The sequence below is a fragment of the Ptychodera flava genome, chromosome 1 (assembly GCF_041260155.1).
Source record: "Ptychodera flava strain L36383 chromosome 1, AS_Pfla_20210202, whole genome shotgun sequence".
Taxonomy (NCBI): domain Eukaryota; kingdom Metazoa; phylum Hemichordata; class Enteropneusta; family Ptychoderidae; genus Ptychodera; species Ptychodera flava.
In genome coordinates, this window is record NC_091928.1 from 57,568,408 (window position 1) to 57,593,432 (window position 25,025).

The 25,025-nt window shown below is 37.3% G+C and overlaps 2 protein-coding genes across 2 annotated transcripts in view; one reads left to right on the forward strand and one right to left on the reverse strand.

The window, feature by feature from the left end:
• LOC139141820 (DNA topoisomerase 3-beta-1-like) overlaps positions 1–11,928 on the reverse strand; it is a 95,466-nt gene extending 83,538 nt beyond the window's left edge. The window contains exons 1-13 of the mRNA XM_070711499.1: positions 11,674–11,928; positions 10,187–10,261; positions 9,206–9,283; positions 8,475–8,594; positions 7,281–7,448; positions 6,475–6,609; positions 5,892–6,004; positions 4,903–5,103; positions 4,277–4,360; positions 3,622–3,742; positions 2,470–2,652; positions 1,431–1,640; positions 671–888 (exon numbers count right to left, since the gene is read on the reverse strand). Of these exons, the coding sequence (XP_070567600.1) occupies positions 671–888; positions 1,431–1,640; positions 2,470–2,652; positions 3,622–3,742; positions 4,277–4,360; positions 4,903–5,103; positions 5,892–6,004; positions 6,475–6,609; positions 7,281–7,448; positions 8,475–8,594; positions 9,206–9,283; positions 10,187–10,261; positions 11,674–11,832 (1,865 nt within the window). The 5' untranslated portion in view covers positions 11,833–11,928. The remainder of the gene's footprint in view (positions 1–670; positions 889–1,430; positions 1,641–2,469; positions 2,653–3,621; positions 3,743–4,276; positions 4,361–4,902; positions 5,104–5,891; positions 6,005–6,474; positions 6,610–7,280; positions 7,449–8,474; positions 8,595–9,205; positions 9,284–10,186; positions 10,262–11,673) is intronic.
• A 422-nt stretch (positions 11,929–12,350) lies between these two features.
• LOC139141822 (thyroid transcription factor 1-associated protein 26-like) lies at positions 12,351–18,193 on the forward strand. Its single transcript, XM_070711512.1, has 4 exons — positions 12,351–12,512; positions 16,490–16,709; positions 17,745–17,820; positions 18,013–18,193. Exons 1-4 carry the CDS (start codon positions 12,377–12,379, stop codon positions 18,184–18,186), a joined length of 606 nt encoding a protein of 201 aa, XP_070567613.1. The 5' UTR covers positions 12,351–12,376; the 3' UTR covers positions 18,187–18,193.
• Positions 18,194–25,025: the final 6,832 nt, after the last annotated feature.

A 25,025-nucleotide genomic window follows, 5' to 3' on the forward strand; every position in this document is an offset into this window, starting at 1 on the left:
AAATGTTCCATTTTTTGTAAGAGATCGCATAGGTTTCAAAATGCGTTCCCTGTACAACCATTTGACCTCTCTTTGCATACATGTATGTCACGAAAGTGCCCATCATGATTATTCAAATTCATCACACGATCAAAGCGATGCTATGAAAATTCAAAAACTCACGCCCAGTGTATGCAAATAGCTGCATCATCAGTAATCCCCTATGGTGCGCCCACAGACTTGTAACTTCCCATTTAAAGCTCATTGTTATTGCAAATGGGGTCCATAATTTCTACTAAACTTATTGTAATTTTAATATGTGGGGAAAACATCAAGGTCTAATCATTAAAACAAATAAAATACTTTCCACACAAGGCAGTTGTTTTATCATCAACCCCTATTTTATTATATCTTTCTTGCAGTGTTGCAGCCAGGATTATTAAACCAGGGGACACTGTGTCCCACTAATTATCTTTGGGGACATTTTGTACATTTTGGGACAATATTCATCAGTTGTCAATCAAATTTTGTATTATTTAGTAAAAAATTAGTTTCACAAGACAAAATTCAAGCTATCAGGACTGTGTTGCTATGCTTGAATATCAGGCAAGTAACTGTGGCAGTATACTGTATCTGCAACCAATGCCTATCAAACAAATACATGGAAATAAGATAGAATTACTAGAGGTACCTGGACATTGGTTTGCCACTTTCTGCAAGAGGTGAAAATGACACTTCAAATAGTTCATCCATTCCGCTGATCTGAGTAACAAAATACTGGAATTTCCTTGTGAATATATCCAGAGTGTGTCTCAAGACTGCATGGAAGTCTACTTTTCCAGCAGCAATGAGATTGAGTTGTTCTTCCACGGCAGATCTCATGGTTGGCAAGGACAGGTCTGGATCAATCTGTCAAGTTGCAAAATATAAACAAGATGATTTGCTGCCAGTGTTTCTACAATATTTACTTATACAATATTTACTTATGACATTCACATCTGCCTGGCATTTTCTTAGTGATTTGTTAGAATCTGTTGAAGCACCAAGAACAAGTTAAATATCTGTGGCCATCAAAGAAATTATGCAAGGTGTATTTCATCAGAAAACCTATGAAGACTTGTTTGTACTTTCTGCCACAGAATGCCATCACAAAAGTGGTTTAAAAGTTTTCATTTTATATTTCAATTTCACTTTACTGGTATGTCTACTGCTGTATTCATGTAGCACGTTTAGATAAAAGTACCGTAGACCAGGCAAGAAGGAGAAAGCTTGGGTAAGCTGAAGTACAATTCAACATCATTTTAAGTGGATGTGTACTGTATGTATTCCTTAACAATTATGAACAGCACCTTGAGTAGTTTCTGCAATTAAAAGGATTATACTACATTCTTCAGGTGTGATTTGGTACAATATATTCTACCTGATACTGGGATTCATAAAACTGAGCTTACTTTTTGATAGCCGTGCACCAGTACAATTCCTAATGGTGTCGGTATCAGCCTTCTTCCGGATCCAACCGTCACATAATTCCTTTGTGAGATGTTGTTGATATGTACCGGAATGCTGGCATCAGTTCCAATACCATGTTTTTCCATCAAACTGATCAATTCACTTTCTGTCAAGTAGTCAGGTGGGCTAGTCTGCTTCTCAACAAGCTTTACCTTGGTGTAGAAAGTAATCATTGTGTTGATACAGTCACTGGGATTGGATTTCAGTGATTTGTTTGCTCTTTTGAAAATCAACTGTGTTTTTGAGGACAGACTGTGGTTTATACATCATATGGAACTACCATTGTATACACCGCCATGAATTACATCTGTTCTCTTTCCAAAACTCCAATCAGACATTGACATAAATCATGTAACTACCAACGCTGATGGTGTTCAGGCACAAGCAGTGCTATTGAGGAGCCTGTAGTCACTGTTTACATCAACATGGAGTAGTTATATGTACCCCTTGTCACTCTTGATCTGGCCCCGTCTATCAATCTCGATGAAAATGTTTGTTTTGCAGATATTCCCTGCTGCTTGCTTGCATTCTTTTCACAAAGACTGTTCAGAAAGACATTCCAGACTGCTTGCCTATGCAGGCTATATCCACACTAACCTGGCACTTTCATGTTCATCACCAAGCATCAAGAATGCATACTTGCATAATCGACTTCTTGAAATGACGTTTCAAATTTGTGCTTTACCATCGCAACAGTTTGCAACACAGTGCGTATTAAAACTGCATTTATTCGGTAATTTAATTTATTTAATATTCTCATTGGAGTCATCCCAGTCTTCAGTTGAAATGTGTACAGAGTTTTCTAGGAAGTTAAATCCCCAAATTACAATTCTGACCCATATTGCAACTATAACTAGGTAATTTGTGCAATAAATATCAAAAGCATATTTTATCAAAAAGATGTATGTACCAGCCTAATACAAACATCAATGGTATTTCTACTGTACAGTCATCAATGAGTGTCTACATACAACATCTTACCTCTTCAATACTGCAAATATCACCTCTATTGAATGGTGGTAACTTTTCTTCAGCACTGAGGGCTTGCCACGTCATCATAGTGGTGTATCCTGGATCCAGAAGTGTTTTCCCAGTCAAGGTGAATGACTCTGAACCAATGGAAAAACTCACTGTTGTCTGCAGGTATCTACAATCAGGACTGACCTATGGAAAACGTAAACATTTGGACAAATTATGATGGTGTTAATTGGATTTGTCTTACTTGTTCTGAAATTTAAACATAATGTCCGATCTTTTATTTGATTCACAGTTTATTTTAATATACTCAATATACGGTACATGTACCGGTATGTGAACATAAAATGCTTCTCTTATTTAGCAATGTACACTTAGAGCAAACCTTGAAGATGCTGGCCGAGTATAAAAGGCACCCTAACTTCATGAGGATTATTTGTACAGAACAACTAACACATGGAAACAATGTGAGTAACTGCTACTGAAAATTGACATTTATCTTTTCCATACAGAGAAATAAAGTTCTGTACCAACACGCTTTCTTTTGTGAATGGTTTTGGTATAGGATGTTATTAGGGATATGTTGCCTGATTTTCTGTTTCAAGTTTGTTATTTATAAGAACTCTGTTTTGGTACGTCATCAGTTGTGTCCATGAGGAAGCCATCGTGCAGAGTCAAATATTTGCTGTGTACACCAGATCATTTACAACATACTGGCACACAATGCAAATGAAATTTCCGAAAGAGAAGCAAGTGTCTTCAACTCCGTCTCAGTGCTGCATGCTGCAATGCCAAACGTTGGATGTACAAACATGGTGGTGTGAGACCTCCATAGCTCTATGACCAAAACAACTAATGATTTTGTACAAAATGAGTTAGATTTCATGCAAGTTTGACACCATACAAGCATTGGTGATGGGCCACTGTCATCAGGATAATACTTGATTTACAATAGCCGACTGGTTGGCATTGTACTGGTATAACTCGACTGAACGAACTGTACAAAGATTGAGGAGATGTACACAATAGAAGCCCCAAGAGATTTTCTGACTTGTCCCCAAGAGGCGGTCAAAAAGATTTACTAATAGAAGCCACGGCTTCGTTTAGAAATTGTACAGTAGTTATAATCACACAATTTACAATAAGACTGATACATACTGTTGCTATAAAATGCCTTGTAATGTAATCATACAATCTCCAGTTATCACCTCCAAGTTCACCTTCACTGGCTGATTTCATTGGTGTGATTGGCGGATGGTCACCTGCATCATGACCTTTCCTGTAGAACACACAAATTGAGATGGAAATCAAAAGTGAAACCAAACACTCAGTTACATTTTCATTGCCAAGTGATGTAAGGCAGCTATCAACTATATGATGTTGTTTAAATGTTTTGTTCAAAGACAGATTACAATTTTCCTGATTAATAAAGAGAACTACCGTAATGGAATTGGATACACTTGAACAATATACTTTGCTACTATTGTTTACTAATTCCTGTCAAACATTTATTCAAAAGTTGCCATACATTAAAGAAATTCTATCATCTATTAGTGTATGTACAGAAACCATCAATGGTTTTCACTTTGGTGGCCATGAAAAAAGTAGTGTATTGTGTGGTTGCTGTTCCATGAGTAAACATCATTATTGAAATACTTTGTTTACTAAATGCAGGAACTGTGTGACTTCTGAGTACTCAGGTGGGAGGTTTCTATTCTGTCAAAGCTTTGGTTAAAGAGGGCACAGGCTTGTATTAAACAGCTTCTCACAACACAAGCTTCTTCACAGTCAGTAAAAAATTCTACTAACTTACTTTGGTTTGACAATGTTTCCATCCAGTAAAGTTCTGACATAATCTCCCCAATCAGAACTTGATAACTGCTGTCTCAGGGTTCCTCTGCAATCAACAACATCAAAACAACATCAGTTACAAAAACTAAACTTTAAATTGAAATTTAAATACCTTTGCATGAACAGGCACCCATATTAATTTTTAACAAAGAATTATTCATAAAATTTTGCAGCATTCTTGGCAAATGAACAATACCCGTATTTCATGAAAATTACAATGCGACCAAACAATCTGTATTCACCTTCGAACATCCATTGTGTTAACTTGTAAAGAGCGTAGCGAGAGTGGGAGAAAGCAAGCACTTTAGATGACCTTTGTACAGCTATGTATAATGTATTTGAATTTGGAACGGAATTTCTATACCTATATCTATGACTTTGAGAAGAGTGCACTTCTGGTCTTTACATGGAGGTGGTCATTTAAACTATTTTATCACAGATTGTGTGAAATAAAACATATCATCTACCACAAATCCCACTAAACAGTGAACTTCACTGATAAGGGATTCTCTCTCTCATCTTACTTTTACAAACCAAAACTAGCCTTTCAAGATGGACTGTGACAATCGGGAAAAATATTTCACTTACTTGATGTCAAAATTTTCAGGGTAGTGTGTAGTTTCCGTCCTGGGATAGCTGATATAACCCTGTATGTAGAGTCTTTCTGCTATCTGCATAGCATGATGTGGTCCCATTCCAAGACCAGAACTTGCTACTCTCATTAGTTCAACTGTGTTCAACGCCAGAGGCCTTGATTTCGTCTTCTCCTTAGTTGTTACACCTACAACTCTGTACAAAGGTAGATGGCAGGAATGATGTCATAAACAGTATAAAAGGCAAGAACAAGCAGTAAGTTTATCAATTTATATCAGGCTTCCATAGAAAGTATTCTAAAATACCTTGTTTGAGGGCGCTCTGTATGTAGGGTCACATGAAGGTCATTATGACTGACAAACATGAAGACATACAGTTATGTATTATCATAACTCTAACTGGTAATACAAATTGACAGATGTATATTCAAGTATTTCCATTTGAAATTTCAACTCTCTCACACCTTCATTGCATTATTGGAATTCTAATTCTTGCCGTGGAAAAAGATAGAATTTGTCCAAAAGTCAGCCTTTAAAAAACAGGTTAACAAGACTTTTTTTGTTCATTGTGAATACCTTCAGGGAGTTAGGGTTAATTTATTCAAACATGAATGTAAAATAAGTATAGGGGGAAACTATTCCACTGACCCTATTAAACTAAACGTAAATGGAACATTCACATAAATTTGAATTTTCTTTTTAAAGGCATCTGGAATTTTCATTGTCGGTCAGTCTGTCTGTCAGTCTGCATGTCTGTCTGTATTTGTGTACTGGTACATAACTGTGCCGGTATGTCTGTGTAGACATCTTTCTTTGTCTTTGTCACTTGCTCCTCAAAACTGTCTGTCTTTCACTCTCTGTTAACACCAGGTCTGTCTATGCCTGTCTGTTTGTCTATTTGTCTGTCAATCTGTCTGTCAGTCAGTTTGTCTGTCTGTCAGTCTGTCTGTCTGTCTGTTCACTAGTACAGTGCAGAACACTTACTCTGCCTCCTTGGCACCTTTAACAACATTGACAAACATCTGTGCAACTTCTTTATCAAAAATTCTGACTCTTTCCCAGTCCAGCGTCAGTGGCTTGCCTTCGTTGTAACTCACCTGTCAATAACACAATTATGAAATAGACATGAAGTGCATCTTTGGTGTAATTTCTAAGATGAATGAAGAATGAATGAATGAATGAAGAAATGATGATAATGTCAGCTACTGTACATGTGGGCAAATACATTGAACATACTTATACTTTATACATGTACTTGAATAAAATTTGGTTTACCTGATGTGCAATTTTGAAGAACCATTTATTCAACAGTGTTCCTTTTTGACACATGAAACTGTTACACACAATAACACATAATATAGGACTGCTTTTGAAAGGAAGTCTCAAGAATTCCCTAAATTGTCTCAGAGTTTAGAAATTTTAAAAGTAAGCGGTTAGATAAACTAAGACGTTTATGGAAAAAGTACATTGTCACTAATATTTCTTGATACTTTTTGCCCACAAGTTCATCTACAATACTGGTGTACTTTCAACCTTATCACTGAGTACATAAAGTGACTTTACTTACTTTTGTTTGAAGGATCCAGTATGTCTCTGGTTTAAAAGACTGTATTTTGTCATGTCTCTCCACACAGAAACCAAGTGTTGGTGTTTGACATGGACCATAGGAAATGAGATTGCTGTCTAGGTCAGAATATTTACCCTGGAAAAATTTCAGAAGCAAATAATTTATGATTGTATCTGGCTTGCTGATTACATCACATTTGCACTGTATTACATTGTGACAAACAACAAATGCAACGGTAAGAACGTGAACAAAATAAAAACAAAGCAGCAGTACTCATAATTTAGAAGATAGAGAAAAGTTCTAAAAGTCAATTTTCTGCTAAAAGGACAGAGCCCCTGTCAAAAATGAAAAAGAAATTAAATGCAGGTCTGGGAAGGAGTGCATTATTTGAAGATGTACACAGTACCCTAAATCATGTAAATGAGTGTGAAATGCAACCATAATGCCATTCAGTTAATCAAAAAACTTCAGTCGGTAATTAGACAGTTACCAGCCATCATGTTAGGTGTTTATGGAACCATGCTTGGTTTACTGCAAGTCTGTTTTTCCTCATTAGTGGGCCAAAGATAATATTAAAAGGCCAGTGTGTCCTTCTTGTAATGGCAACAGCACCCTCAAGTGTCTGTTATTTAAACAACAAAAGAGCTAGGCCTAAGCTTGAAAACTTCTTTTCTTGGTGATGTGATACAGTCTACCTCCTGATGTTGGTATTTCATCTTTTATTACACACCTGATCAAAGAGTGTTGCACAATTGTGTTTGTAAGACTTACTGTAACTCTGTTTATATGTTTTGATAACTGCTTACCTGAAAGAATTTAGTTTGATATCTAGTAAAAGCACATCCAATACGTAGATCTAATTCTTGCCTTGCATCTACTGATAATGCTTCATTCTTGTTGGGTTCTACAAGCTTGTTCATTGCAGCTTTGATGTCTTTCTCTGTGATGGCACTGAACTTGGCTCTGAAAATCGTCTGCAGAAAAACAAAACAAAAGCAGTCAAAGAATAAATAAGCCAATAAATAGTAAACAGATCATAAAGTTACCATATAATGAGATTGCAACTTTTGGTACAACTTGCATGTATCAGAAGATGTATTAGTATTGCTCTGCAAACAAGGTCATGGAACACAGTGTTCAGGGGTACCTAAAAAAGTGTAGCTTTTGAATGAAAACGATAGCTTTGACACCGTGCAGCATAGCTTGGGTAGGGAAACGATAGTTGGTGGAATGGAATCCGTAAGTTTGGTCATCTAAAACGATAGCTTTGAACATATTTTGATGTTGAGGGCATAAAACAAGATGGCTGACAGCAAAAGCAGTGGTAGCGGCGGTAAGTATTTTACCCGTTTTCGACAAAAAATCAGCAAGTTGAGTTGTGTAAGATGCTGCGTTCAGTGAGGTTCAGGTTCGATTACACTTTTGTAAAGTTTCTTCCCCCATTTTACAAAACTTGCAGAGAAATCTCCATTCCCGTGCAATGTCCCCAGACTTGGCTTTACCAATGAAAAAAAATGTTACTTATATCTAAAGTAAATGTACCGTATGCCAAACTTATAAAAAGAAAATTATGAATAGAGGATTTAGTATTTGTATATGCTTGGCTAGAGTTCAACTAGGTTGTAATGACTGCATTTCAGAGACTGAGATTTTGAAGATTTCACTGACAAACATGAAACATGAAAGAGAGAGTGGTTGTGAGAAGGATGCTATTAGGATATCTCCTTTCATCTTCTGCATGTACCGGTACATGCACAATATGATATCTAATTTCACTGTGAGAAACAGATTTCAATGTTCAAAATATTTGAAGGGATATATTCTCTACATAATACACCTTATTTTGAACAATTGTAGCTACACTGTACTGTCTTGAATTCACACTTTGCAAGTCCACTGGGAGTGTTTCCACATTGGATTCTTAGTCTATTGTATATTCTGTCTTTCTGTTTCAAATCAATAGCAGCATCCCTGTAAATAAAAGTTTTTACGATACAAACCTGTTCTCTGCCTCTTGATCTGTTCATTGACTCCAGTACACAGTCAATGACTTCAAAACAGATATTTTCTCCTTCTTTGTCGCAATCCAGCCACAGCACCAATGCATCCACATACTTTGCCTGTAAGCCATAACAACGATGATTGAAGCCACGTTACTGTATTTCTACATTTTATAAAAAACACATGGCTTTTGTCAGAAATGTTCATGTACAAATGTACATGTATATTCAGACTTAAACACAGATCCAGTAGAACTTGATTTTTCAGTCAGAACAGAAACACTGCAAGAACAGTAACATTGCAAGATCTTGGCCTACATTTTACATGTACATCGTTGTGAATGCACAGAGATACACTGAATAGACTGCGAGATACACTGAATAGACTGCCAAAAGTATCTCCTGCCTTGTTACTTAGGGACCATCTCAAAATTGTTCAAATAGCTAAACAAGCAAATTCACTTGCTTAGCCCCCTACATCTAAAATTCAAAAGTATGATGCTGATGTCAGATATAAAGTACAACACTTGCACAATAAACACAAAGATCCACATCATCTTGTTTTTCTTTTCAAGCATGTTTACAGAATCTTTTCTTTCAGGAGCCTTCAAATTAATCAAAAGTCTATAGAATATGTTATGCCTCACTGGTTATAACTGACTCATCAGACTTTATATTGATCTTGAAGTTGGTAGGATAAGGGTTAATGCAGTTGTGACAAACTTACTTACCTCACTTGACAGAAATTTTGGCATATGGAGACCTTGTTGAGCTTCCACTTTTCTTGTAGGAGCTGCAAACAACTCGGCCTGGAGGTAAACCATTTATGTATACTGTTACAGCAACTGAATTATGGTAGTTTGTATGACTTTACATTTGCATATTGTGTCACACAATTTTGGTACACTGTAAATGTATACACTCAGGGAGAGTGTATCACTAAAAATCCACACATACTATACATATAGGAAACAAAATTCAAAGTGACTGACCTAAAACACTCTTTCCTCCCTCTCCTTCTAAAAGGTTGAGAGGTGAAAAATCCGATGAGATTGTGATTTTTGCTCAGTGACATATTGTTGATACAGACATTTGGGAGATGAACTGCTGAAGGTTTCTGAACAATGGGAGAATATACTTTCTGAATCCAAACAGTGATTGCATATTGTGTATCTGTACATGATTTCCATAGTGTAATGTTTACTTTCACCAGGACTTGGTGCAAATTTGCCCTCAATCAAAAGGGTGCTTAGTGCTTACCCTATACCTGTAATGTGGTTCAGTTGCCACATATTTTAATACTATTACCCCATCACAAGTCTAATTCTACATGTGTATTGCCCCTTTGGTATTGTTAGCATGTGTGCATGTGTACCTATCAATGTACATGGTTATTGTTTAGCAAAATATTGTTAACACCATTTGTAATTATTGTAAAGGTATGCTGCATAGCATAAAGGAGTCCGGTATGACATATTGGACTTTAAAAAGTTGTTCCCGGTATGCTTATAATACATGTATATGGTTACACTGTATGTAGGATGTAACAGTTCACTTGATCGTGCTATTATGCGAAAACAGTATATGAGTATGAAAAGAAAGAAACTGTAAATCGGTATAGTACAAACACTTGCAACAAATTTTTGGAATAACTGAAGTATTGGTCAATCTGTTTTACTCATTATGTAATAACAAGTAGTGAATATACTTACTGGATCCACTTTGTCCCAATTGTTGTATTTGCTTGGAAAATCTAAACCCATTACGTGGCCACAAACTGAGGTCATCTACAGGTTGTGTATGCAAAATAAACAAAAACACAATTAGTATTTTAATGCAGTTATGTGTTTAATAAAATGGCACACATGTCTGAGTGTATTGCTTTGTATCCATATCAGGACGACCAAAATGTCTTTGTATCCACTAATCTTCAGTCTAGTCTCCATATCAGAGTGTCATACAGGTACATGTACTGTATAATTGATGCGATCTTCAAAGTCAATATATGGATGTATATTAGCTGCAAAATTGTAGCGCTACGGTGAGGCGGTCGTGATTTTTTGTTTTTGTGACTTCCCTCACCAGTAGCGCTACAATGCCGATGGCCCTGTAGAGTTGAAAATAAGTGCACCCCACTGGACTGGGCGTGTTGATGTGAAATGCTACATATTTACTTCATTTGGTCGTACCGATTATCACTACTGAAGACTGAAGACTATACTTCACTAACCTTGTTGTTTATGGGGTTTGGAATTTATTCAAACACGTAGATCGCGTCCCATAAACATTGAGCGTCGGGGCATCCGTGTGTCTGGGAGCCGCCATTCGACATGAAAGTTGGTAATGGCGGCTTCCAGAAATGTTTTTGGAACGCAATCATCGTGTTTGAACAAATTCCAAACCCATAAACGACAAGCTTAGTGTAGTATAGTGTTGTCTTCAGTAGTGATAAATCGTTACGACCAAATGCAGTAAATATGTAGCATTTCACATCACACACGCCTAGTCCAGTGGGGTGCGCATATTTTCACCTCTACAGGGCCATCGGCATTGTAGCGCTACCGGTGAGCGAAGTCGCAAAACCAAAAATCACCTACCGCCTCACCGTAGCGCTACAATTTTGCAGCTATATATGGGTGTATATTATATACCGCAAAGGCAGTTATAAAACTGCTGCAATTGCAAAGAGTATGCACATAGATATTCTGTGCTGTGTTGTAACAACCGCCATCCCACTCTCCTCTTTGCCTTGTGTACTTTTGGCAGAGGAGCTTTTTGATGAAATGGAAACTTTTGACCCTTGTTATGTCGCAAGCATGACCTTTGATGACCCCAGTACTGGCACTCAATCCTTCACGTTGTACAAGTCGAGAGTTTCAACATCAGTTAGTATTTACAATTTAGGCGTCCATTTTAATAAAATTTGTGGACAATACGAGTACATGTAGTCTCAAAATATCTTGACAAACAACTGAACGAGCAGAGGCCCCAAACTACTACACTGGACTGTGTGCCGATTTGGGTGGTGGAGACTGTCATCTATCAAACGATGACTTGAAATAGTGGCACCGTGCACAAATGTATTATCATTGCATACTGTTAATGCTCGGTTTAGTAAGTCCATGACTGGTATACTTCGAACACGGTCACTCCACAAAACGTGCGTAGCATTTACGAAAGGTCTGGTTACTGTACAAACCTTGAACTTAGCGGGTTCGCCGAGGAACTGGCCAGTGTACTCGTGGATAGAGCATGCTCCATTAAACCCTTTCCGTGAGTTCATGCGTCCATTTGACAGGATCTTTGCAAGAGAATGCGCCAACTGCGGCTTCTCTGCGACCATCAACACAGTTTTCATTATGGGAACTCTTTCTATCCCTTGATTGTTCTCGCAAATTTCAGCGCAAACTTTTTAACTGAGCGCCGCCATTTTCGGTCTTCACAATATTGATTTAAGTTAGCACCGGCTTCGTATTCGGTGTCTATGCTGGAGTTGAGATCACTTCGGATATCTCTTTTTGACTTTATCCTTTTTGACATTATATTCTGGGTCATTAAGGTTTTATTTTTGTTGTTATTTATGTCGTTATTGGCAATAAAATTGAAGAGACCGAGTATTTACTTTTTTTACCCATCTCTAAACTTTTTCATAACAGTACAAGAAAATAATAACTATTGACCTCCCAAGGTGCTAAGAATAAATAGTAGAGCGCCGGTGTCCAGAGAATGGACACTTGCCCTGCACTCTATCTTCTTCACACCTTTTAAAAGGCATCTGAAGCTCTGTAATTTTTTAAAAGGGAAAGCTGATCTGAGGGGCCGTACGTGATCAATGAGAATCCGAAAGTCAATATGAAACTGAGGCGTTTACATGTATTACCGCAAGAGGGCGTACTCTAAAGATGGCTTCCGAAATGTTGAAGAAGCGTGTCGCTGGCTCAAAAGTTCAAAAAACCGCGTTTTCAACCGCAGAAAAAGCAAAGAAATTGCAATGGAGAGAAAACCGATATAAGAAGTATATAGGTAACAAAGAAGAAGGTAAGAATAACTTCACGGAACCGGAGAAGCATTTAAACTCCACACGTGTCAAGTCACATTTGCTCCCCCGTCGCTGTGTACTGTAAGTTGTAGTTCGACCATATGTAGGTACCTCGGAGTCCATGGTTCGACACACAGCGAAGTCCCATGTGTGAGCATTAGAAATATTTGATATCAACTCCCAATGTTTATAATGCTTACAGGGGCCTTTGCCGCTTAAAAACACCGCAAGCGACAGTGATTTACTCGACCAGTGACCGTTCGACCACACTCACTAGTCCTCAGGCAGCACTGCATGTACCTCCGATGACGGAGGTAAACCTCTATGGTTTGATGTACACTCTGTGGTAGACTCATGGAGATTGTAAGCTTATATGTACTCACTCCATTCAGTGATGGGACCCTGACACTGCACGGTCATCAGGGTATCACTACAACAAATGGCTGAAAAATTTGGAGCAGGTCACTTACCCTTTTGACTCAAGGGTAACTGGACGTTTCGTCACCAAGTCGTTTGAGCCCAAGTCATTTCGGGCCCAAGGCGTTTCGGCACTGCAACCCAAGACATTTTGGTATCCCTGTTTCGATTTTTTACTCACATTTGGTGTATACCAATGTGAGGTTATCGTATAAGCTGAATTGATTTGCATGTCTGTATATTTGTGGGTATGTGCGGATGTATGTCCGTCACACACAAAGGCTCCCATACTGCCGAAGCTACCGTCTCAGTATTTGGTGTACAGGTAGATGTAGGGGTTGAGATGTGAATTTGTTCAAATGAACACATCAGTGTCAAAAATGTGCAAATGAGGTAAGAAAATGGAATTTCTGCATGTGTGCAGGAGTGACAGGCAAACTCCACTTATCTTGAGTCATTTCCTGTCATTGTTTATGAACTGTTACATATTATTAACAGAACTGCCCAAACCATAGACAGTAGAGGGGAGGAAGACCGTCAGTAGAGGGGAGTTGTTTAGAACTCTCCAAACCATAGACAGTAGAGGGGAGGAAGACCGTCAGTAGAGGGGAGAAAGAGCGTCTATGGTCAAACTAAGAGGGGCTAGCTGCCTTTCAGCTATGCATGTTGCTAAAGTTGACCTCCAGTACCTAAAATTTCGGACCTTAATTACTTTTGTCATTCTTGTTTTTCTGGTTTAAATATTTCTTGTTGTTTTTCTGGTTGTACTGTGCAGAAATCATTGTCATAACATCAACGTAGAATTTTCCTGCGCTGAACAGATAGAAACAACATTTATTGTTGATCTTTGTTAACCCACACTGGTACATGTATGTACCAATTCTGATCAAATTTGAGCGACACCGTATAATTGCGGTATTTTTTTCTGGTTGTACTGTGCAGAAATCATTGTCATAACATCGACGTAGAATTTTCCTGCACTGAACAGATAGAACAACATTTATTGTTGATCTTTGGTACCCATACTGGTATATACCAATTTTGATCAAATTTGAGCGACACCGTATAATTGCGGTATTTTTAATAACTTACTGATCATATTCGTAAGCGTGAGCTCTGCGTTCTGACCACTACTTTTATGTGAATTTTGTGTGATTTTTGCCGTACCGTTTCAGCACCGCTTTCAAACTTTTGCCATATCGGCGGCTATTGCTATCAATAAACTTATGTCACAGATTTGAAAATGATATGAAGACTTTTTTTCTTACAGTTTCTTACCATCATGTTCTCACAAATCATGTACATAAATGTTGACACTATACTTATACTTTTTAGTGCTTTGATTTGCATTACGCTCTAGCACTGGTTCCCCCAGGTGACCTAGAGGAATTACAGTCAACTCGCACTTTTTCCAACCCGCCCAGAACCAACACGCCCGATTCCACTCGCCCGATTACAACTCGCCTGATTCCAACTCGCCGATCCAACTCGCCCGATCATCCCGATTCCAATTCGCCCGTGCCACTCGCGCGATGCCATTTGCACATTGTTTTGAGATGGATTGTATAGTTAGATTCCATGTACGCTAACCCGATGGCCCGAGGCCAGCTTTTTTCATATCACGGGCCAGTAACTCGTGAAAGACGGTCCTGCTGTTCCTAAAAACCGAGCCAGTATAACTGCAGTAACTATCCCTTTACGTAAAGAAGCCGCAGGAAATTAATTTTTTTCAAGAGATTTGCAAAACGTGAAATTCGCAAATAAAAAGTTTTCAGTGTTGGCACATATTTCAAACCGCACCTGTGGTTCTCAATGTTAGAAATATTTGTCGTTAGAAATAAAACGTTTTATGCGTTCCAGGTACTCATTTTGCAAAATAGTATCGGGCGAGTTGGCATCGGGCGAGTTGAAATCGGGCGAGTTGGTATCGGGCGAGTTGGAATCGGGCGAGTTGGTTCTAGGCGGGTTGGAATCGGGCGAGTGGTTCTGGGCGGGTTGTAAAAAGTGCGAGTTGACTGGTACCCCGCCTAGAGCGGTGCCAAAACATTTTGGGTAGTAGTGCCAAACGACTTGGGGCTGGCAAGTCTAGAAACCAACTCAAGTAATGAAAACTCTCGTGTTGACAGTCGCTTGTGGTAGGTACATGGCAAAGGCCCCTTGTACCGGTATATGCTACACAGGCGTCTTCATCTTGTACTTAACTACAAGTGACTCTGGTTATTATCACCTTGACCCAGGTCACCTTGACCTGGTCACACTTGTTTAGTGACAACTTTAAGATATCATGCAACTTGACTGGGAGAACTGATAGTGTTTCCGTGAAGAATATTCAGCTGTTTTGTACCACAGCCTAGCCCCTGGGTGTACGTACCAACACTTGGCCCTTTACACACCTATACCGGTACATTGCATCTGCATCGCCCCCTGCCAAGTTTAAGCAGTATGGTGTGTTTCCATCATTACTCACTTCCAGTAAAGCTGTGCAAAGTAATTTGAATATCAAACAAAACTGGTGAGCAGCTGACAAAATTGTAATATATGTTAAGGTACAAGATCAAAAGGTTGAGACCTCCAGGGTGACTTGGTTAAGGTTAACAAGAACACAAAAATCTACCTGATTTGGCAAAAAAATAATCACTTATCATGAAGACTACTTTTGAGAGAATGGTTCTGCCCACTTTAATAGACATTTTCACACTTAGAAAAGTGTAGTAGCGCAGGGCTCAACTACCTCGAAATGGACTACCTTGGATAGTGTACAACCATTTTCAAAAAATTGGCTGTCCAAGAAGACATTTGGGAGCAGGGTTCTCCACAAGGGGAGTTTTATTGGTGGACCACCCCTCCATTTTTTGAGCAATCTATTCATATGTTAAGAACTGTACAAAAGAATATATTTTCACAACAAAAGAAAAGGCAAATAATACAAATAGCTATCGCTAGTACCGGTATGTAAATCGTTTTCAGCCTGCAGGGAACAGTGCTATTGTCTGCTAGTACCTCAGTCATGGCTAATTTCAAATTACCATACTCGCCAGAGTATACCGGTAAGCCCCTGGTTCAACAACTCTAAATTACAGTTATACTAGGGTAGGGGCTTTTACTCGATCAATCCCATGTTATCGGCCATTAATACTTAATTTATGCTAATTTATGTACTATTATTGAACATCACTGGAACTTTAAATCAGTCACTTTCAAAATTCAACTTTCATCCAAAGAAATTGTAACTGACAAAAGAGATCTATATTCTCACGATCTTGATTAACTGGCATGCCATGATCGCATGATACTGATAGACAACCATAGCCAAAAGACAGCAAACCTAAGCAATGATTTCCTGCAATGATAAGTGAGTTATCAAAAGGCCAACATGTATCCTGACAGTGAACTACATGTAAATGCTGACATACTGTACAAATGTATGTCGTTATGTTATTATGATGGCAGTGTCTTTTTTGTTTTTACACTATTTCTTTTTCTCAAGTTCAAGATGGTTTTATTTAGTTTTCATTGAATTTAAGAAGTTTTTGCGTCTTCATTGCTTTGTTACATTCAGGTCAAGGCTATGCAGACAAAAGGAAAAGAAAAATTATGTACAAATATAAAAAGTTCAAGCAAAAACAGAAGAGGCAACAGCAGAAACAGGGACAGTTAGAGAAGTTGACAGTGTCAGAAATGAAAGACAGGAAAGATGATGTGGAAGGAAATCTTCATGAATCACCAAATGAAAGAAAAAGACAACAGAGTCCAAGTCAGTTCAATGTGAAAGGGAAAAGGTAAATATGAGCTGATGGTTTACTCTCAGTATATTATGTTTTGTTTATATCATATACATTTGACAATTTTATGATTGAAATCAACACAATAAAGATTCTGTGATGCATGCTACTATGGCAATGCTATCACCATCAGGTCATGTCACTAGACATCACAAGGTGTACAACACTAGGTGATCATAATTTTAGATGTTATCTGATATTGACATGAACACAGTGGGAATAGGGTTAATGCTGGCACACATTAATGACAGTGATTTGACACTAAGGGACATTTTTGTGACACATTACCTTGATAGACATGGCCCATACCCAACTGGATCTAGTAGTAGAACGGTGATGGTTCAAGATGACCCAATGTTATTATCACATTTCTATTTGTTTCTTGGAGCTGGTAAATTGTTTGCCATGAATGATTATTGCTTATTGGACCTGTTTTGATGTCATACTACCCGATACTATTTTATTCCATGTCCATACTACCGTACATACTGGGTATTATTATTACGGTAGCCTTCTGCAATCACAGTTGTTGCATTTAATGACATAGTTCATTTTTCTTTTAATATTTACTTCATCTCAAATTTTGTTGCATGAAGTTGTACCTCATCATTTTATTCCTAAGGTGCATGATCACATTCAGTGCTATTTTTGGTAACCTCACAAAGTTTGTTATACCACTCTAACAACTGTTAAATATACATGTAGTTGTATCGTAAACAGAGATTTCACTGGTAAAGTACCCCATAGAGTGACTGTGAAATTCAACCTTTGATCATGCATAGCTTCATTGTTCACTCAATGTCTACCTTTATTTGTCTATTGTGTGTGTTTGTATTTTGTCAGAGACACTAATGCTGCATGTTTTACCCTGACTGGTAGATTAACTCTTAAATAATATGAGAACAGATCAAATCAATATTTTAAGTGGCACTATATACTGACACAGTGCTCACACAGAAGTCAAATAAATGTGTGTCCCTACAATATAAACCTAATTATTTAATAATCTGTATGACCTTACATTTTTCCCAGGAAAAAGATGAACCCATATGCCAAGGAACAAAAGGAATTCCAAAGAAAACGAGAAGAGAAACAAAAACGGATGGAGGCAAGTAACGATTAGACTCAATTTCAACTATTACATAGTAATCAGTTATTTGAAGTAATGGAGCATTGCTCTACCTGGTACATACAGACTCTGTTTGAATTTGTGGAGAATTGCTTTACATCTACAGAGTCTGTCGGTCAGAGAACTGGAGAATAATGAACTGTGTTTTCTGGCATTTTGTTGTCAAAATAGGAATTGCAGAAAAGAAGGGAAGAAACTGAACAGGCTTTGAAAGAGTATCATCGGAAGAAAAGGTCAAAAAACAAGAAAATGAACAAAAAGACGAGAAAAGGACAACCAATAATGCAATTTAGGATGGATCATTTGCTGGAGAAAATTAAAAACCAGACGAATAAAAGCAGCTGATAATACATACCAGTCATGTGATCTTGTTTTAAATCCATACTGGAAAAGTCTAAAACAATGCAAAAAATTGCATTTAAAACTAACAGTTGCTTTCGCTTACAAAAAGCCTCCACACAGTGAACAGTGGAAATGCATGTGTTCACTGTGTCAATTGCATTGGTTCTAATTGTACAGACCTCCAGACCACCAGTCGAAACAAAATAGTTCCGGGATAAGATTTAACGATCGACAACTTAAAGGTGTCCATCATTTAACAAAGTGCACAAAATTTTGGGATATTCACTATTGGTACACCACAGGATTAGATGTCTTTATACTGGAGTTTTCTAATAAATGGGCCCATTTTATTCAAAAATTCAGTGAATCAGGTATGGTAGCCAACACCCACTAAGTACTCACAAAGGCTTGTATTTGAATTGAAGCTCATACCGGTACAGTGACAATAAAGAGTAAGGTGTTGCAGAATACCTTTTCATGAAAGTTTTTTTTTCTTTTTCGATCTTTTCCTCAGCATATTCTGACAAATCCACCTGTGCCTCAAAAGGAAACAATGTTACTCTTTCTGTGATCTGTGAATGACATAGGTACAACACAAAGACCTACTCTTACACACATACATGATACAAAAAATCATCTAGTCATAAACTGCTACGATATATCAATGTCCATCTCAGGATCATTCCATTTGCACTTATTTTCAGTACAGTAGGGATGTAAATGGCTGCAGTCAGGAAGCCAGAAGCCTTTAATGTTTTTATTAGCTCACATTTGGTATATCAATGTGAGGTTATTGTATAAGCTGAATCAGTTCATTTGCATCCGATTTGCATGTCTGTATGTACGGTATGTATGTATGTATGTATGTATGTATGTATGTCCGTCCACATCAAAAACACCTAAACCGCAGCACCTACTGTCTTAGTATTTGGTGTACAGGTGCACCTAGGGATGGAAATGTGAATTTGTTCAAATGAACTTGTCAGTGTCAAAAATATGCAAATGAGGGGAAAAAAGAAAAAACACTGCAAATTGCTAAAACTCTGTAACCGTTTGTTAGATTGGGTTGAAACTTGGTGTGCAGGTTCCTTTAGGTATTCTAAATTAGGTCTTTAAAATTTAGGATGAAATTTGCATATTCTATTTTTGGAGTAATTTTTTCAGTTTTTAGTCAAAAACTGTTTTTCTCTGAAACCACTCATCTGATTGCTTTGAAAGTTGGTATACATGTTTCTCAGGATGACCTCAGTCAAATTTATACAAATTGAATTGAAATTTTCATATTTGTAATTTTGGGGCAATTTTCTGAATTTTTGGTCAAAAATTTTTTTATTCAAAAACTACTAATCTGATAGCTTTGATATTTGGTATACAGGTTCCTCAGGTTGATCAAAATCAGTTTTATGAATATTGTGAAGATATCTCGAATTTTGTTTTTTTTGCTGATTTTTTTGGTTATTTTTCTCATTTTAAGTAAAATTTATTCTTTTCTGAAACCGCTAGCCCAATTGCTCTCAAATTTGGTTTGGATGTTTACAAGGGTGTTACCTTTCTTATTGTTGAAATTACGACAAAATTGGAAATATTACTGTTTTGGGGCAATTGTTGTCGTTTTTGGTCAAAAAATCTGTAAAAATATTTTCTTTTTAAAGCCTCTGGACAGACAGCTTTTATATTTGGTGTACAGATGTCCAGGGATGACAATAGTTAGATACATGGAAATTGTCCTGGAATATACAAATTTGTATTTTTAAGACAATTTTGATATTTTTGGTCAAGAAAACCTGTTCTCAAAATTACTTGTCTGATAGCTTTGTAATTTGGTACAAAAGTCCCGAGGGATGTTATCAGATAAATTTTCTGCTCAAAGTGTTGGGAAACCCCCAAATTTTTATATTTTAGGTAATTTTCTCAGTTTGTGACCTTAAATGACCTACACCAACCCAGGATATGTTGTTAGAGAGTTTCGAAGGCTGTGAACATAATTTTGTCATAGTTAATGTCAATTTGTAGTAAAATTTGATCCAGTAAACAAAGCTGAGGTAAATTTTTTCATTGCAAACCAATGTTTGCAACTTTTCTATGTAAGATACACAAGAACTGATGAGAAATTAGGATCCAGGATAATTCCAGATGTCGTAATCCACCCACAGAGGAAGGCATTTCACTATCTGTAACTGATTTAAGTGTTGTTTACATTCGAATGATAGCACTCATAGCATTGATTAAAACATCCCCAAGGTTGTAAATACATTTCCTGCCAGCTGGTCTTATGTAAGGGGTGGAACATTTATATTCAGGAGGGGGTAGGGGCTAGAAGATTGATGAGGTAGCATTACTTTTTACCAGATCCCTTGTACATTTTTTCCCCCTCTTTATTTTTCCCCCACTCTCCCACCTTTTCTTTTTGTCAAGCTTCTCTGGCTAATTTTTTTGTTGACATTTGCTTTATATACATAGGATCTGCTTGTTCCATTGCTATAGAAGTTGATATGCATGTTCCTAAAGATGACCTTCAGTACCTAAGTTGCAGACCTTATTTGCTTTTGTCATTCTTGTTTTTCTGGTTTAAATATTTCTTGAATTTACCAATTCAAACCAAATGTGAGCACACTGTCCTTGACGATATTTTTTGTTTGCCATACAATAGTCATTTTATGACAGCTCATTGGTAAATGAGGCAAACTGAGATGTCACTTATGAAGATCAAGCAAAACTAAAATCCAAAATAACCACCCACCCCAAAATAATCATCCATGGGCATGTACTGGTATGTGGATGGGCCTATTATCAGAAAACTCCGGTAGCATTTTTTGTGTGAGTACTTCAATTTCCATGTGGCTTCAAAGAGACAGCAGAGATATCAAAGAAACTTATGGCATCAACGTCTGAGAAGTTGGCATTTCAGAAGGGAACATATGCATGACGTCACTGGTGAACTTAAGCCTTGTAGTGTCAGACCATCCACCTGTAATGGTCTGTGGTCAATGTGATTTTAAAGGCAGGACACGGTAGCTACGGGTAAGTATTCTCTCACCTGGAATGTCCCTCAAATGCATCACAAAATTCTGTATCAAAAAGTTGGAAGTATATGGCCAAAAGATAGCTTATATTGACCTGTGTAAACGAACACTTGAAGAAACTTTGTTTTAACTTGATCTTGTTAGTGTTTGGCAGTTTAGAACAAGTATGTTCATGTGTGGGGCTCAGTTCCTGGGGTTTAGAATTTCCTCTGTAAGTGAGAGCACTGTTCTTACAGAAGTGACTTGCATTGACATTCAAAATAGTACAAGTAATCTGTGAAGATGAAACAATGACACATGTAAACTCTGGAGGTGTATGTCTCATCTCTCTTTGTTACTTTGGCAATCATTCACATCGAGGAGTTTAACAGATAGGTTGATTACACACATTGTTAGTTATATCCCATCAACTTTTGTTAGTTATATCCCATCAACTTTGCAACTCTTTTTCTAAAACCACTGGTCAGCTGTCTTCACAGTTGTTTGTTAGTTTTCTCATTGCTTGGTGAAATATGGCTTTGTTTCTCAGATACCATTCATCTGATGGTTTTGAAATTTTATAAATATCTTCTGAAGGATACCATTAATTAGCTTTGCTAAAATTAGCATTAAATTTGAATCTAGGAAGATTTAGAATTTTACATGGACCTTGATAGATTTCAAAATTAATATTTACCAGGTATCTTTCTTTAGATGCCCTCATTCTCATTTGTAAAATGTAGAATAAAATTTTCATATATACTTGTAAATGGTAGATAAATTTTTACTCATTCTCAATTTTCTTTTAATCTACTTTCTTTGAAAATTTCTTTTGTAGAGAATTTACAATGTGGTTTGTAGCTTTCTTTGGATGACATCATTCAGGTTTGTACATAAATTTTTTATTTGGAATTTTCTCACCTTTGGTTGAAATTTTTCAAATTTTCTTTGAAATGTCATGTCGGTTTCTTTCAAGCTTGGTTGACATGTTCCTAGGGTTATCCACATTCCAATTTGTTTTCACAATTATGACATTTTTTGCATTCAGTGAAAGCTAGTGATTGAGCTCTTTTGCCTACTGACTGGTGTTATATTGCTTTGTATGATAAGAAGAGAAATTCACAGGTAGCATGGTATGGTACCGTATATTCAACCTCTATTGAAGAAAAGCATACCATCACAAAAATACAGTGGATGTGTTGACGGGTATCACGGTTGTTTTGTGACAAGTTTGAAGATTGTGTTTTAAAATCACTATTGGTTTTTTGAGCAGAGTTTCCACATCACTTGTTCCAATGTACACACTCTGATCAAAATGAAACCTGTTCTCAGTCTTTGAATTGAAAAACCATTTTTGCTTTTCACAATATCCTTTCTTGCCAATACTTTGGAATTTATGCTTTCAAGAATCACAGTATTTTCTAGTAAACTAATGAGTTAATAGTTCTATTCAAGAATAAAATGACGCATGGTCTGGAGACTCAGTATGCCCGAGAGATCACATGATGCCGGTACAAATCAACCAACATGTACAAAGACCCATATAGAAATACACATTTCTGTGCACATTTCTGTATGCAGTTATGTTGATAATAATAATAATAATAATAATAATAATAAAGTACATTTGTAATGCGCCTAATCTCTGAACAGAGCTCTAGGCGCAATAGTAACAAAAATAAAATATAACAGGGGAAATGAATGAACCACCGGAACTGGAGACAAGGTAAATGAAAAAAAGGTTAAACTACTGTTTAAAGAGATAAGTCTTGAGGGAACGACGGAAAGAAAGGGTAGAGCTGGAGTGGCGAATGTCAGAAGGGAGTTTGTTCCATAAGGCAGGGCCAATGTAAGAGAAAGATCTCTCGCCAAAAGTCTTTGTGGAAACTCTTGGAATACTGAGAAGTCGAGAATCTGAGGAAGAACGGAGTTGTCTTTTTGGAGTGTATTGATGTAGAAGTTCAGAGAGATATTGCGGTCCTGTACCCGTAACTGAATGGAAGCAAGTAGATACCATGATCCATTTGAATTCCGGGTTTAACCCATTGGAAGACAGCCTGCTCCACAGCATGGTACATTGTCACCAGGCATGCCCATAGCATAATGACAAAGTTGAGAGATTAAAGTTTAAATTTGTATGCAGCAGCATGATTTCCATGGAGAGATACAAATATACCGGTAGCTAAACACTTTTAGCCCCCCAAAAATATTTTTACTGGTCACCGCGCGTCATTTCAGAACTAGCGTATCATGGCATTTTGGGGAGTTTTTTTGGTTGTTTTGTTTGGGGGTCATACTCATCAGTACAGCTATCCTTGATATCCCTGTTTGCATGTCCAAAAATGCTAAAAAGAAAACACAAGTATTATGTAGCTAAAAGACAACAAGTGTTGAATCAATAGTGCCAAACCAGCATTGTTAGGAATAAAAAAGAAAAAAAAAAGAAAAAGCAAAAAAAGAAAACCACGTCACTTTGCTGAATGTCAAGGACCAGAAACAATTTTTTTTTTTGCCTTATCACACACTTACTACCATAGCATTAAAGCTCAGCTCCGGAGAGTCAGCAGACTGCTACTAGTACCGGTATGTAATAGGAGAATTGTTCATAGTAATTCATGAAAATTCAATACTCAACTATTGCTATCTAATTATACTAAACTGGCCAGTCCCAGTGATTTTTCTGAGCAACATTGTCACAGACTCTGGATGTGACCATTTTGGGAATTGCCAATATTGTGGTGTCAGTTAAAATATGTGAGAGATTTAACAGTAATGTTAATGATCAAATGTTTGGTTATAAAACACATTATTTGGTGTGTGTAGCTATGGATGTAAGATGTGGATCTGCCAAAAATCAAAGTTAATGACAAAAAACTAAAGAGGTCGAAAATCATGCCCTACTAGTTGATGCAGTTGTAAATCAATAATTACTATCAAAATTTGCATCTGTTGCTTCATGAAATAGCAAGTGCCGGTGAGGGAATGAGAATTATTTCACTGGGAACATGTCTCATCCACTCACTTTATTCATGATGTAGAAGTTTAATGATGCCACAGTGTATCAATCAATAGCTAAATGCATCGATGGCAAAAACTGACTGGTTAATTGGCTATTTTGCTGCATACTTTCCCACAAAGATCTGAACTCAATGGAGAAAGATGCTCTTATTTCAACTTGGTCTGTTTCCTTGCTACCTGTCAGTCCAAATTTGCAACTTTTTTGATAAATTTTGGACCATCTGATCCTGCTAATGTTGAAATCTGATTGACTAAGTATGCTGTGTACAGGTAAGTGTATCCCGCTGGTATAGTAAATACACAGTATTAGGCAAAAAAAAAAAAATATGTGCTGTTCCGATTACCCGACCTACCCCAATTTTAACCCCCCGACCCTAGACTTTTTAGAGCCTCGTAATCCGGAAGTAAAAATAACGATATGAAAAAACGTGAAACGCATGAAATCACGCGAGAACTATGACAATCGCGCGAATTACGCGAGAACTAATACGTCATTCTTATAGAAGTGATGCCAGACGCTCTGATCTGAAAACTTGCGAACTGCGACGTGACACTGACAGTTGTTGCACACTGAACGGTTTCCGGTTTTCAAACTGCTGTATCTCAAAAAGTATTAGGTCTAATTCAATAAAATTTTCGATAAAAAAAATTCCTATTCAACTGCTTGTTCTACCATGGGATTTTTTTGAAAATAATGAAAAAAAATCGTGTCATTTTAGCGCTCAAAATCAAGCATTATTTTTCGCCATACAGCATGCCGTACTGCGGCCCGGCACGCACATTTCTCAGGCCACTACTTCCTATGTTAGAATGGAATGGCTC

What these genes read in the sequence shown, in the direction of transcription:
- LOC139141822 (XM_070711512.1), top strand. Translation starts at nt 12,377, where the DNA reads ATGGCTTCCGAAATGTTGAAGAAGCGTGTCGCTGGCTCAAAAGTTCAA. An exon ending in TATAGGTAACAAAGAAGAAG is followed by an intron (nt 12,513 to 16,489) that starts GTAAGAATAACT and finishes TGTTACATTCAG; the next exon opens with GTCAAGGCTATGCAGACAAA. An exon ending in TTCAATGTGAAAGGGAAAAG is followed by an intron (nt 16,710 to 17,744) that starts GTAAATATGAGC and finishes CATTTTTCCCAG; the next exon opens with GAAAAAGATGAACCCATATG.